Source organism: Podarcis tiliguerta, assembly GCF_965153285.1.
Source record: "Podarcis tiliguerta genome assembly, chromosome: 12".
Taxonomy (NCBI): Eukaryota; Metazoa; Chordata; class Lepidosauria; order Squamata; family Lacertidae; genus Podarcis; species Podarcis tiliguerta.
This window is the reverse complement of record NC_139545.1, coordinates 36,549,359-36,563,924: the sequence shown is the minus strand read 5'-3', so window position 1 is coordinate 36,563,924 and position 14,566 is coordinate 36,549,359. Positions and strand designations below refer to the sequence as shown.

At 42.6% G+C, this 14,566-nt stretch overlaps 2 protein-coding genes across 10 annotated transcripts in view; one reads left to right on the top strand and one right to left on the bottom strand.

Moving 5' to 3' along the window:
* Positions 1-2,275: 2,275 nt before the first annotated feature.
* ARL5B (ARF like GTPase 5B) lies at positions 2,276-13,074 on the bottom strand. Of its 2 annotated transcripts, none has more exons than XM_083405845.1 (6): positions 12,919-13,074; positions 10,066-10,172; positions 8,336-10,005; positions 6,933-7,016; positions 6,065-6,216; positions 2,276-5,438 (listed from the first exon to the last, which is right to left on the bottom strand). In XM_083405845.1, the coding sequence occupies exons 3-6, from the start codon at positions 8,477-8,479 to the stop codon at positions 5,390-5,392; spliced, it is 429 nt and encodes a 142-aa protein (XP_083261971.1). In that variant the 5' UTR covers positions 8,480-10,005; positions 10,066-10,172; positions 12,919-13,074; the 3' UTR covers positions 2,276-5,389. The 2 variants fall into 2 exon arrangements, with proteins under 2 accessions (XP_083261971.1, XP_083261970.1); XM_083405844.1 differs by having other exon boundaries at positions 8,336-8,483; positions 10,112-10,172; positions 12,919-13,057.
* A 337-nt stretch (positions 13,075-13,411) lies between these two features.
* NSUN6 (NOP2/Sun RNA methyltransferase 6) overlaps positions 13,412-14,566 on the top strand; it is a 34,358-nt gene continuing 33,203 nt past the window's right edge. For 5 of the 8 annotated variants that reach the window (XR_014503627.1, XM_083405776.1, XM_083405793.1 and 2 more), the window contains exon 1: positions 13,771-14,502. The gene's annotated coding sequence lies outside the window, so the exon portion shown is untranslated. Of the gene's footprint in view, positions 13,646-13,770; positions 14,503-14,566 lie in introns of those variants that run through there. The other 3 variants (XM_083405787.1, XM_083405790.1, XM_083405783.1) reach the window with 3 other exon arrangements.

Sequence of the window (14,566 nt, the reverse complement as noted above, 5' to 3'; positions counted from 1 at the left end):
TGGAGATGCTGGGGATTGAACTTTAGGGCTTGCCAATTGGAAGGTTGGCAGTTCGAATCCCCACGACGGGGTAAGCTCCCGTTGCTCAGTCCCAGCTGCTGCCAACCTAGCAGTTCGAAAGCACATCAAAGTGCAAGTAGATAAATAGGTACCGCTCCAGCGGGAAGGTAAGCAGTGTTTCTGTGCGCTGCTCTGGTTCGCCAGAAGCAGCTTAGTCATGCTGGCCACATGACCCGGAAGCTGTAGGCCAGCTCCCTTGGCCAATAAAGCGAGATGAGCGCCACGACCCCAGAGTCGGTCACGACTGGACCTAATGGTCAGGGGTCCCTTTACCTTTACGCAACACTACATTCAACAAAATTCGCTCCCAGGTTAAGTGTGTAGAGGATAATTTGCAACCTTAATACTTAGGTATATTTAGTCTATAAGAAATTAAGCCTGATGCAACTATAATACTACTGCAATCAATGCTTTAGGAGAATGGGCTAGGATGAAGGGTAGGAGTGGATGCCATGGTCAGGAGCAGTTGGCCTTTATTTCCCAGAGGTAAACCAGAATGAATACTTTTCCACCCTGGTCCACCACCCAGAGTCATAGAATGGAAGGGTCCACAAGGGTCATCTAGTCTAACCCCCTGCAGTAGCTGTAAACTTACAGCAGGATATCCATGGTGTGAGCAAAGGCTTACCAACTCACTTCCATTAAGCTCATGAGGAAAGGTTGCTTGAATATGTAGAATTGTCTCTGAGATAGCACATTGTCCTATGGAATGCAGCATAGGCAGTCATTTCACTACCAGTGTAAAGACCAAGGCTGTGAACACACAAACATTTACCTGAGGGCGTCACTGAACTCAGTATGACTTCCTTCTAAAAAGACGTACCTGAGGTTGCAGTTGGTTAACCAGCACTTGCAGTAACTGGCAAATTCATGCTGCCTTGCTGGAATGGAAGAGTTTATACTAATTTTTTGGGTGTCAGATAAAGCTACTCTAAACCTTAAACTTTACAAAATAAATTGAAGCAGAAGTGAGTGCTAGAGGGTCCTTCATCCACCCTCAGGGAAAGGATCAGTTTAAGGTCCCACATCTGTTCAGTTTTCTGGACTACTAAGAGTTGTGTACATCACATTTTGGATGTAGCACCTCTTCAGCTTTACCTTTTAGCTCCTGAAAACATCTTCTGACATACACAGTGTAAAATAAAACCAGAACACTCTTTCAAAAGAAAAGACGAAAAGGATCCTTTTTCAAACACATTCTTAGATCAAGTTCTGATGTACTCCATAATTTTACCAAGTGATCAACGAAAAAGTGATATGCAGAAGAGCATCAGTGGTAGAGTATTGGTTTGCATGCAGAAGGTTTCAGGGAATGGCCCTCATCTGAATCCCTGGAGAGCCATTACCCGCCAGTGTAGACAATAATGAGTTAGGTGGGCCAATGGTCTAAGTCACATCGTCCAGCTTACAAGCTAAGCATCATTTCTACAAAAGCTTGTATTCTAAAGAGAAGCTTTGGTAATTAAGCACTGTAGGCTAATTCTTTATCACACAAGGGCATTGTTGCTCGACTTCAGCCCTAGCCAGACATTCTAAATCCCTCATGGGATGGCGAAGAGTAAGGATTAGTATGCTATTTCTACCCACCACTGCAGTTGCCCTTCACAAGTTGGAGGCATAATCATGGGGGGTGGGAATCACAGGGACCCTACCAGAATAGAGCAGGTTTCTATGGAATCCACTCCCACAAGAGTTAGGGACAATCACCAAACTTGGATAGTCTTTAAAAGATCAGACATATTCCCATATGAGAACACTATTGCACTCATATCCTGCTTGCAGGCTTCACATAGCCAGTGTGCAAACAGGATGTTAGACTTGGCCTGGTCCAGCAAGGTGTTTATGTTCTTAGAAGTTATCTCTTCAATTCATGGAGGGCAGCTGCAGTGCGGTGCAGCTAGAGCACTCATCTCCACTCCCCCTCATCATGTTTTCCCCCTTAATGCTGGTTCTGTGTTCTTTTTTTCAAGTCAAATGGTGCAACTAATTTTTCACCGTTGAAATATTCAAATTTCAACACACCAAAGTTAAAAATAGATGCACCAGTTCCAGTCCAAAGAGCCAGTTGACATGCATGCAAAATTACTGTACATATGCCCCCTAGCTGAGCTCTTTTACTGGCCAATCAGTCCCCACTTCCTTTCTTGCCCTTTTCAGAGTAAATATTGCACTCACTGCTAGCAGTATTTGTAAGTGTAAAAAACATAAGTCTTGCTTTACACAGCCAAGCACTTTAATTCACCCCAACAAAATAATTACAATGCAATACCATGCTGATCATTTGTTATAAAAAAAGTGTACAAGATTGATAAACCACACTTCCATGTGAGTGATCAAATGACAAAACATTATCCTGGACAAAAAGGGCCATGTTTTTCAAACCCTGTGGCATCATAAGTACAGATTAAACAATGAATGCTTCCTTGCCTAATGGTAAATTCACAGTTCCTGTGCAGCTCTTGAGCAAAGCCAAGATGAAGAAGGCAGGGCAAATTGGAAAAATCATGGTATTCCCAAAAGACAGATAGTACCAGTAAAGAAAAATCTCTTCCAATTTAGCACAAACATCCCTGAATAATTTTTTTAATGACCAGGGACTAAGATCAGAAATAGACTTCATTTGAAATGTATTTGTTAAGATGCTAAGAAAAAAGTTCTAAATATATTTCAATAGATATGAAAATGTACACAGGGAGGAACCATAGCTGAACAGAATACATGCTTTGCATGCAGAAGGTCCTAAATTCAACCCAAGGCATCTCCAGCTTAAACAAGGAATAGGTTGCAGGTGATGAGAAAGACCCCCACCCAAGTCAACAATACTGGGCTACAGGAACAAGGAGCTTCACACATATAAGGCAGCTTAATCTTATCCCAACAAAGGTCTTCAGTTTGATGCTTAGCTTATACCGCTAACTCTTGCCGTGTGTGGCCTTTAGCAAATATAACATTGCACATCTAATTTTACAGGAACATGTGCCTATATTCGACAGTGCAAGTCAAAGGAGTTGACACCATTAAGAGAAAAAAGCCCAGTTCTCTCTGCATGTTTTTTTGACAAGCCCAGTGATGAAAGCGACTGTACCGTTGCTTGGCATGCTGCGGCTGAACAGAAAGAAGGCAAAAATGACATGAGGGTTCACCCCTTACACATTGCAACAACAGAGGCAAATAACAATTGCTTTCAAACTGAATTGCTGAGGGAGATCACAATTCCAAAGTGTGAGGTGTTCTTTTCTTACAGAACACCATTTGCCCGGGGGGCGGTTGGGGGTTGGAGAGAAAAAATTGTGTGCACTAAAGTATGTCACCTTCACCGGGAGAAAATGGACCCAATGGAAATTCAGTTCAGCCCCAGTTGCAATGCAGTATTTCTACCCCACTCCACACACAGGTTAAGCCACAAAGGGCAGCTGTTCTGCAGCCTCTGAGGTTGTCTGCCATTTCAGGGAAGCACTGAACACAAGAGCTTTCACGTAATGCTAAGTGTCAGATCACATACATTACCAGCATTGCCTTAAGACAGAAAACAACCGAGAGGGGAATCAATTGACATTATAGAAGGCAGACAAAATGGTATTTAAAAACACCACAGAAAACTGTTACTGAAAAATTTACAGTGATTTCTTGGTGTGGGGACGATGACGAAGCAAACCACTTTAATGTATTAGTTAATGCTTTTTGTAGAAAAACTAGTTCAATTTGTGCCAACAGAGTAGTTATTTTCAAGCGTACTTTTTGCTCTAATTCTCTCCAACGGAAATGTAGCTAGGCCTCACATTTCAAGGTGTGTGCATGCTTTACAGACACAATTCAAATAAATGATTTATGTGCCACAATCATCCAGAATCGGATTGTAGAACTTCACTGACAAGCAGAATACCCAGAAAAATTTGGCTTTTCCAAAGGATTGCACTTGCTTGGAAGGAGCAGGTCCACAGTCGGGGGGGGGGGGCTCTCCTGGATTCAGACCCATTACTGGAGGCCTCAGTGGCAAGGGCTCGCCATCTACAGTCCCTTTTTCACTGCACTCCATGTTCTAGTGACTTACAGACTAGATCCTTGCAATGCCCAAAATGCAGCAGCCAGATTGCTGGCTGAGGTTCCATTTAGATTTCACACAGCACCTTAAAAACAGCTGCATTGGTTTGCCAGTTTGTTTCCGGGTCCAATTCAAGGTGCTCATGTTAAGTGTTTAAAGCTCTGAACAACTCAGGCCCAGATATCTGAAAGACCACCTCCTCCTCTACAGATCCTCTTGTATGTTAAGATTGGCAGAGGCGTACTTCAACCACCCAAAGATATACAGTGGAGCCTTAGCCTACAGAAGCACACCCACTGTGGCAGACCCCAAGTTGTGAAATTCCCTCCTTCCTTCACTATACGTTTTTTGGGCAGAAGACATAACTCTTTATCTGCCTTTGACACCCTGAGATGTATACTTTGTAGGACCCATCCTATTTTTGTGATTGTGAGCAGTTTTAATGTCTTGTTTAAAACTGTTGCAATGCTCCTTGGCACCTAAGGATGAAGGTTGGGTAATACAGAAAATAACAAATACAAATGCTGAATGTTTGGCTTTCACATACTGTTACGAGACAATATTGTTAGAGAAGAGATACCTCCACTTATTTGAACACTTTCCCCTATTCAAACCAGCATTGCTAAAACACAATGCACTCAATTTGTCCTCCTTGCCAACATGCAGCATATTCACTGATTTACCAAAAATAAAAATAAACAAAAAAATTCAGGTAAACCGAATATATAAAACACTTAGCAGTCAATTAAAGTTTTTTTTCTTTTAAAAAAGGTGTATGTTCACCAAGTCATAAAATGCAATACATAAACAAAAAGGCAACAACAGCAAATAAATAACTTTCAATGTTAGAGAACTCCTGTAGTGTGCATCAATATTTGAACTCCGATCAACTGGAATCACGTTGACTTTAGTACCCATAACCCTGGGATTCTTAAAGCTAATTGTTGCAGCATAGAAACAGGAAAGGAAGGAGACCAACCTATGTTAGAGGCGATTACTGTAAGCAGCAAGAATAAGGAGCATTTTCAATGGCAAATTGTTACAAGGCAGTCATTTAGCTTATATAGGAGAGCTTTCATATAGTCCCACTTGTTCATCCATCCAAGATTAGTGCATTTTAAAAATGTTAAAAAATACTTTTGAGTTTAAGTTCAGCTGCACTTGATTCAAGTGTTGCTTGTGGAGGTTTCAGAAGTTTTAAGTTAAGTTTGTCGCTGCCTCAGCAGCCAAGTGTACCGCAAAGGAGTTTGTCCATAGGCAAGTGTCACTTTGACTCCAGAAAAGAAGTTATCTTACTCCAATTCGGGAAGTCATCCATTCCAGGCCTTGGCACAATCTGAAAAAGGGGAAGAAAACCCCAGTCTTAATAATAAACATACAGGGTGCAAAATCACTATGCTAAGTGTCACCAATTGTACAGATTTCCCTTTTCTCTACTTAATGTTACCAAAGCATTAAAACCATCTTACAAAACGTTTTTTTAAAAATAAAATATTTTGAATCAAATAAATGTGAGCGTGCTGCTGGAAAAAAACATACACTTCTATTATTACGACAAATTGTGTGTTCAAATGCACCTTCGTAATTGAAGGTCTTTCTGAAAGCTATCTGGGAATACTTTGAGGGATTGAAGTTTATGGCACAGCAAGCAGGTGATATTGCATGGGAACTGTAGCACGGAATCCACCCCAATATTGCATTTAATCCAAAGGGATGGTTGCACAAGTGGAAGACACTTCTATTTGTGATGGGGTGGGAGCTGTGTGTCTGATTTTTGGAGATCAGGAGGAGGGGCACATGAGCCTGAGGTTTTGCTTGGGCTCATTCTAGCTTTCACACTTTTGGAGCGCAGCACATTGGGTATTCCTGTGCTAACCCATGGCTTCCTGTCGAGCGTGAATACTTTCCGACAAGTTGCCACTTTCTGTACACAAGCATTTATATAACACTATGACTACTTACCCTTCTCCCGTTAGCGCACAACAGGATTGAATGTGCCATGGGTGATCCTTTATGGAACTAAGGGTGAGGTACTTGGAAATTTCAGCTGCCGACATACAGCCTTTCATATCTTGCTTATTTGCAAAGATGAGAACTGCAGCTTTCCGCAAATCCTGTAAATGACGTGTATTTAGAAAATTTATGTTTCCATGGCCCTACCAGCTACATAATCCCTGATTTTTTAAAAGAAAGAAAGCAAAAATAGATATTTTCCACTATATTTAAGGTTGCTTTATTGCAATTCTGCCAACTCCACAAGCATAGGTTGTAGATTTGTTCCTGCTACACTTCCCCTTCCAAAGCATCAACTCTTATCACCAGTCTCAACACATATGGTTGAAGCCAACCAAATCAGAATTCATTACGATGTATATGGAGACAAGTACTAGACTTTAAAAAAAAAATCAATTAGGGTGCAATCCTGTGCCCAATTTCCTGGGTAGAAGTCTCACTGAACTCAAAAGCCTACTAGACATGTGTAGGATTGTGGAGATTAACTAATGCTTTTTATTTTTGTGGCTAATTTTTTAAAGAATAGCTTGGATCCCGATATGCCGCTTTGAAAGCAAAAGGCACTAAACTTACATAAGGGAAGAACACACACACCCCCACCTTCTTCTCTGCCAACCCCCTCTCCACTATCTACTGCAGCCACCTGCATTTCTTGAAAAACTGCTCCAGAGGGGCAAGAAATCTTTCACACTGTATGGGATGTAGCAAAAAATGGTGCTCTGCCAATTTCCAGTTGTGTAATATTTTGGGCAATGCTTCGTGTCCCAACCACTGTCTGTATTCTTAGAATACACACACAGAATATAGAATATTGTACCTCATGTGCCAACATTCTGTATAGTTCTTCTTTTATGATAGATAGTCTCTCTCGGTCAATGCTGTCCACTACAAGGATAATAAACTGTGGAAAGAAAGAGGAAAAGGTGGACAAAAAGCTAAAAGTAACCACCATGTTTCTAAGTAAGGTAGGACTGAATGAAATGATACATTTGTGTTTCAAACAAAATGGCTATACAGGCACACATGTGTTCAACTTGTGCATAATCACTGGGAAATAAATAAATGTTGTGATTCAAACATGGAAAGGGTGAGAGAGAGCTGGAGAGTCCTCGTGGTTTGCGAGGAGACCCTCCCTAGAGCCTGAAGAGGGATTTTTATTTTAGATCATGAAGGAGCAGGACTCCAACGCTGGCTTGAAAAAGGCATGCTTGAAAAGGGGCCCCTGCTGTCTGGCTTGAAAAGGGGCCCCTGCTGTTGCTGCGCTACCACGCTCATCAGCTGAGAGGCAGGGAAGACGCTTTGCAGCAGGTCTCGCTTGCACGACTTTTCCAGCCTCTCTGAGGTCACAGAGCTTGTGGGTACTTTTCTGTGTGGGGTGGGGGACATCTTCTGCTTCCAAAGTGGATAGCAAAAAAGGTTTCTGTAAAAGCTTACAGGCTCCAGCGCTGAACCCAAAATGGCATGCAGGAGCCCTCTCTGCTGCTGCGCCACCCCGCTCAACAGCTGATGGGCAGGAAGCCGTTCCCTGCAGTGGGCTCAGCTGTGCGGCTTCTCTGCCTTTCCTGGTGAGACTGAGGGTGAGGGGGGGGGGGAGAAAGGGAGTATCTGCTGCCCCTTAGATCGCTCTTGCTTGGCTCCTACCCTTCCAAACAAAAGGGGGAGGGGAAACACAGCCACTCAAAAAAAAAAAAAAAACTTTCAAGCTCCCTACTTACACATATTTTGCTTATGCGGGCGGGGGCCTAAACACAACCCCTGTGTAAGTGGGGAGTCCTCTGTACACAGCATTCTTTAATTTCCTACTGCTATCTGAGGCAGTACAAGGCAGGGAAAGTGAGCTCAATAAAACTAGGTGACAATAGCAACAAGAGCAGTGTTGCTTCCTCGTTGCTTCCACACAGGCACACTAGAAAGAGTCAGGAATGCTTCCCAGTTCCACCCCGTCATTCATATTTACCAGAGATCAACATCAAGAGCTCATTCTTATGGTGTGCCAAGGAAGGGGGAGCACTTCCTATGGTCTGAAAAGCCTTTCAGAGGTTTAATACAAAAAAACTTTTCTACTGCTTTCTCCTCAGCTACTTCCCTTCCTCTCTCTCGGATCTTGCATTAAGCCTTGTGGGCCAAGGTGGACGGAACCCTCAGGAAATTGTCACACACATTTGCCTGCACAGTCCTGGGTCTTTTGGGTTGCCTAAATTAAGAACAGCATCAACATACCTCTGTATTTGAATAATAGGTATTCCAGGACGATCTTAAAGACTCTTGTCCTCCAATATCCCACATGAGGAAATGGGTGTTTTTAACTACTATTTCTTCAACATTGCTTCCTATAGTGGGAGATGTGTGAACCACCTCATTCATTAGGCTAAAGGGGATGAAAAAGTTGCATGTTTATCAAGGTCATCCATACAGAAATATGCCATCATAGAACAATTCCTGTCTTTGGATTAAAAGAAGATTGTACAGAAAATAGCTCAATCAGAATTTATCTGAAAATGCTCAATTTTATTTTTACTTAAATTTAAGCTCTTGAGAAAAAGCTTTTAGGTTTTCGTGAAATTCTTCCATATGATCACAGGTGTGTGCTTGTAACAGTTTAAGCAGATTCCGATGATCTGGAAGGCAGGTAGTGAGCTCACAGCTGCCTCTCATCATGAATAGGTATATCTGTGATCAAAGAGAGCTGCCAGCTAACTGTGTTAACAACCTTACCTTTTTTTAAGATGGTTGTATATCCTTGGGCACAACCATGTAGAGGAAGTTAACTGTTCCTTCAGTAAGATGGTAAGCAATTATATATTGCATTCTATAATGCACCCTTAGAGTCAGGGTGGATTTAATTTAAATCAAATCGATTTAAATCATGATTTAAATCATTATTATTTTTTTACAGAAAGACTCATTCTTGCTGGTATAATCTTAATATTTACAACCAGATAAGGGTTTCATTTTTGGAATAATAAATTTTCAGAGTAGTTTTTACAGTTATATCAAAAATTACTGATTTATACTATTAGAAATACATAGACCAATAATTACTGTGAGGTTTAATAAGTTAGCTGTTTATATTTGGACAACTATTCTGCTGTACTTTATTGGAAGGAGAAAAATAATCATTTCCTTAGTAACAATTTATTTAACTAAAACAATGACATTATAGCATATGTATCCGTGGTTTTTAACTGATGTGGTTAAACTTTTTAAAAAAAATCTTAGACTGAGTTTTAGCACACATGAAAAACTTAAACAAATCCTTATTTCCTGATGAATAGCCTTTGGACTATAATGTAACTTAAATAGAAAGATTTTTCCTCCAAAAGCAATTTTTAAAAATTAAATCAACTTTTTTTAAAAAATGATTTAAATAAAAAAATCATTGATTTTTATCCACCCTGCTTAGAGTTACATAATGCAAAGCATTCTATATGTAACAAGATTAGCAAAGCTATTTAATAACTAGCAAGATTCTACCAAAATGGTTTTTCTCCCTTTTCAGAGCTTATCTATATCTTCCTGTAAGCAGTATCAGCCAATTACCTGTTTGCCAGTTTTATAGCCACAGCCTCTGACAGTTATAATAGCTACTGCACTATAGTGAAGTAATACTTTCAAGCAACATTGTATTGCCCACATTATACTGTAACCCAAGTAGGTGATAGGTCAGCCATAAGATTTTATCCTTCCACCAATGGGAATAGCTGGGCTGACTGATGGCTGATGAACTCTCTGCATTTATGAATGAGTCATAATTAGCGAGTCTGACATACTGGAAGATCATAGGAAAGCTTCCATGTATCTCCTCAAGTCTGAAAAAAACTCAAGCTTCAAAGACAACAGGATTCCTAGACCTTTGAAGCTGGATAATTTAAAATATTTTGACAGACAGGCTGTCCCAAGTTCTCGTTATGCTTAAAAACCCTGCTCCAAGTGTTGGTTGAATTGTGAACAGTATCACATCTGAAGGAATGAATGTTATCTTGTTAAAATACTTACAACTGGTATAGAATGGTGGTCTTTCCAGCATTGTCAAGGCCCACAATTATTACTTTGTGTTCTACAATACATAATAGTGAACAATTGTAAGCTGCTGTAAACTTGAGGTTATCACATACCATAGATGATATGAAAGTGTAATATAATGATGCTTCTAGATTTTTCTCGGTGTAGCAGTTCATATGACCATCTGGATAGCTATCAATAAGCATTTCCCATATACAACTAGGTAAGACAACCTCTACCCATATTTTCAAGAACCCAATCCCACCCCACAAGTCTTTTCTGTCTCACCATAGATTAATTTTGCTGTGTTTTGTGACTAGATCTGAGCCCCCGCCCCATCCTTGTTAATCCAAACATGTTGAACATCTCCCTCCCCACAAAGACTGGAAGATGTATCTAGGATAGAAAACAACAATGATGCCTCTATGGCTGTTTTCCAAAGCCAACAGGTGTCATTGAAAAGCAAGTATGAATTACTTAGAAGCCCATGAGCTCATTACCAACCAAGACAAAGCTGGCAAATAAAGAGTGAAGACTAGCTCCTTGGAAGCCTACCTTTCCAAGTCTCAGCAGCCCATGATAAAGGTAAGATTGTGAGCTATCAAGCTCAGTGGTCTTCCCTCTTTCCCCAATGCAGCAAAGATGTATCATTGCTAAGACAACCTACCACTGTCGCTCTCCACACCATTTCTGCTATTCTTACCAGTCTTTCAATTAAGCCATTACAGAATAAACTACTGCCAAGCAGGTATTGTTTTTGGCAGTAGTTTAAGAGTGGTGCGGACATTAGGTCTGCATATGGAAGCTGAGTGTTTCTACATGGTGGCAAATCCAAGCAGCAGGTCTTAAGTGAGAAAACACCTCATGAAGTTCATCACACACTGGTGGCCAACCACTAAATTACAGGGCACCAGGCAAAGGGCCTTCTCGGTAGTGGCGCCCTCCCTGTGGAACGCTCTCCCACCAGATGTCAAAGAGAACAACAACTACCAGACTTTTAGAAGACATCTGAAGGCAGCCCTGTTTACGGAAGCTTTTAATGTTTGATGTATCACAGTATTATAATATTCTTTTGGAAGCCGCCCAAAGTGGCTGGGGAAGCCCAGCCAGATGGGCAGGGTATAAATAATAAATTATTATTATTATTATTATGGCAAGAGGTTTTGCACACATCCATGGGATGAGCAAATCTTGCATGATAGCTGTTGCATCAATCTCGTTACATGAAGCCACTGTTAGTTTCTTTAGCTCAGAGGTCCAATATCAGCACCATGTAATTAAAACAATGTAGGTTTGTGTGAATTCTTTGTTCAGTACCTTCAAGGTAGTGGAGTTATTGATTATGCCTCATAAAATGTTAACAGGTATTCCATTAAGAAAGGAATGCACTAAGGCAGCTTTGCATGGCACCCCCACACCTTAGGAACGACATCAGAATGGCTTCTTCATGTATATATCTGGCATGCTATTTTAGCTTAAAGATTGCAAGGCAGATGCTGCATTGCTGGAGTTTTTAAAATTAAAACAGATTGCTGTTGTATAAAAACAGTAACCACCATGCCTTGGAGAACACAGATGCATTTATTTTGCGGGCAAAGCTTTTAAAGTAAGATTAGACAAAAGCATATACGTCTTGCAAATTTGAACAGAGAAAAGGAAAAACAATCAGCTGGCAATATGACTGTTCTCTGCAAATGCATTCAGGGTGTTTTCTCAAGAAACACAAAAGAAAAATGAAAGAAGGTGGTTCCTAAGTTGTTACAGACATTGCAACATTTTAACACAAATTTATTGCTTCCTGAACAGCATTTTACCAACAGCCAAGGCTGAGGAACTCAATGGAATTTCTCTACATTTTGGGGGGGAAACCCAAACTCCAACTTTAAGTTTTTGCCACATTCTTGTTCACAGGTTCTGTATACTACCAGTTGAACTTGGTTGAAATGTGCTGGCACTTAGCATCTTACAATCCACAGGCTAATTGACTTCCTGGCCTCCCCATTATTCACCCTTGTTATTCATCATACCTATTTCTCCAGCTCACCTTCCCACTGACTCAAAACCAGTCCTTGTTGCCCTGTTTATATTAAAACACCTTTGGTCAAACAGACAGGATGCTCCTACTCACAGCAAGTGGCCTCCTCTCCCCTAATTTCCCAACTTTACTGTATTAACTTTTCACAGTCCCTTCCTTTCTCAGCCCACTATTTCCCCCATATTACTGTATTTACCCTATTGTTACTCCACCCTGTCAAAATAAATAAAAACCGTCCCCTCTCCCAACGCCACTCTTGCCTTTTTCGTACACCTCCGTAACATGGGAGATCCAAGACTGGGGGGGGGGGGGACCCAAGTTCAAGTCCCGGCAAAAAGGACCCCGAGTGGCCAGTCATACCCTTCTTCCTTCTCGGCCTCAGCTACCTCCAGGGGCTCTTGTGAGCATACGATGGGTGGGTAGGGGAAGGGAACCATGCACGATGCCCCCTCCTTCCTTGGGATAAAGGGCTCAATAAATACCCCGCTTCCCACCCAATGCAAAGCCCTAATTGTTACAGACACAACTGAGATATCTCCCCAGGTCTCTTCACGATCACGACCCTCTCCCTTCCTCTGCGGTATTGCTGCCCTCTCTCATCCGAGCTCCCCACCCCCGTTAAAGAGCAGCCTGGGAAACACCCCCTCCCCCGCGCCGAGACGAAACCCTCCCAGCAAAAATGCCACACTGAGCAGCAAAAGCAGCAGCCCCGGTAGCGGCGGCGCAGGTGCCCCTCCAGCCCCAGCCGCCGCCCCGCTCTACTCACCCTGGTTACAGAAAAGGCTCCACAGCTTGGCAAATATCAAGCCCATCCCGACTTGGCCAGCAGAAACCGCCGACCTCCTCTTCCGTCGCCGCCGCTGCTGCTTCTGCTGCTGACGAGCGCCTTCTCTCCTTTCCGTCGGTTCTTTCTTCTCGTGGCCAACGCGGCGGATAAAGTGGGAGGCGCCTAAGTCCCGCCCCGCCCCCTCTCCTGTTCTCGACCACGGCAGCGGCGCGAGAGCCCTTCCGCAAGGCGCGCTGACGTCACCGCGTCCGCAGGAACGACGCACGTTCTACGACTGCCGCTGACGAAAGGCCGAAACTGGGATTGGGGGGGCGGTTTCCCCCTCACGCGCACCCTCCCTTGACCTACAGAGTGTGGGGCGGGGTGGGGTGTGGTTTTTTTTGCTCAGAGCAGGGAATGGGCGTGACTTAGTCGTGGTTATTGATTTCAACTGCTCCTGCTCAAAAAACGGTGAAAGCTGATACGCCCGCCCGGACATTACGTGCCGAAGCCTCATTTCCTGTTTTCTTTCGAGCGGCGCCATATGAGGGGCGGGAGAGCCGAGCCTTTTCTGTTGGCGTTGGTTCAACAAGGCGCCGAAAGTGACTAGTATCGTTGCGGTCTTGCGCCGCTTCCCTTTGGACGAGGAAGGGGCAGGGCGGGGCCGCGAGAGCGACGTCATCCTCCGCTCCGGACGTGAGGGAGGCGTTCTTTTCCCACGCCCGTGGTGAATAGTTTCCCTCTTTCAGAAGGTTCCTGACAGGGACAGCCGGTTTTTTCCACACGGAGTTAGATTTTTATATATGGAATGATACAAATATCGCGCAGCCGTGGCTTAAAGTAGATTTTCACTTCTGACTTCCGATACAGATTATTACAGGAGTATCACCACAGAAATGCGAAGATACTCGCATGGAGAATAGTGGCGGTCAAAGGCTATTTTCATTATTATTTTTTAAAGTTCGGATTGTAAACTACTGAGTCTCCACAAGGGCTCAGTTGTGCAAGTAAACTCCCCTGCCCACGCCACGCCCAACTCAGCATTTTGAAGTCAGCATATTTGATTATGTAGAAAAGGTGTAGGTAGCCAAGATCCTGAAGCAACAGTAGTAATAAGGTTTAACAGAGTCTGCTAGGTCCTAATAATTGGCATTCTTCGGAGAAAGACATTTGAGCTTTTATAGTGCAACTTGCTTCTAAGTACACATGTAGACAATAATCAATCTGCAATTAGAGAATTATGGGATAACAAGCCTCATATAACTAACATGGTTAAGTTTAACTAATGCATGAAGGGGTTAATGCCATAGAGTAAGCTGCCCTGCCAAGCTTAGCTAGGTCACTCCTCACCTTGGGTGGGGGGTAATCAGTGCCTTTGTTTGCCTTCTGTCTACCAGAGAAACTTAGTGTATGAAGAGGCTGAGGTAGTTGCTACATCTTAGCTGCATGGCTCTTACAAGCCATTGTTGTGTTCCTGTACCAATAATTTAGGAACATTCACCACTGTCACTGAGCCAAGTTGTACTGCCTGTGTTTTCTGACTGATGTATGGGAAATCACATGAACCTGACCTTTGGAGAGTTTGTAAGTAAACCATTCCTAAATGTGTAGATTTTTCTATGCTGAGGGAAAAGGGAAACGTTGGAAG

Excerpts from the sequence above, each read along its gene's own strand:
- ARL5B (XM_083405844.1), bottom strand. The coding sequence starts at position 12,964 with ATGGGCTTGATATTTGCCAAGCTGTGGAGCCTTTTCTGTAACCAGG. Across the intron at positions 8,484-10,111 it reads ACCACCATTCTATACCAGTT|CCTAATGAATGAGGTGGTTC; the intron begins GTAAGTATTTTA and ends CATCCCCTTTAG. Across the intron at positions 5,439-6,064 it reads TGTGCGCTAACGGGAGAAGG|ATTGTGCCAAGGCCTGGAAT; the intron begins GTAAGTAGTCAT and ends CCCCTTTTTCAG.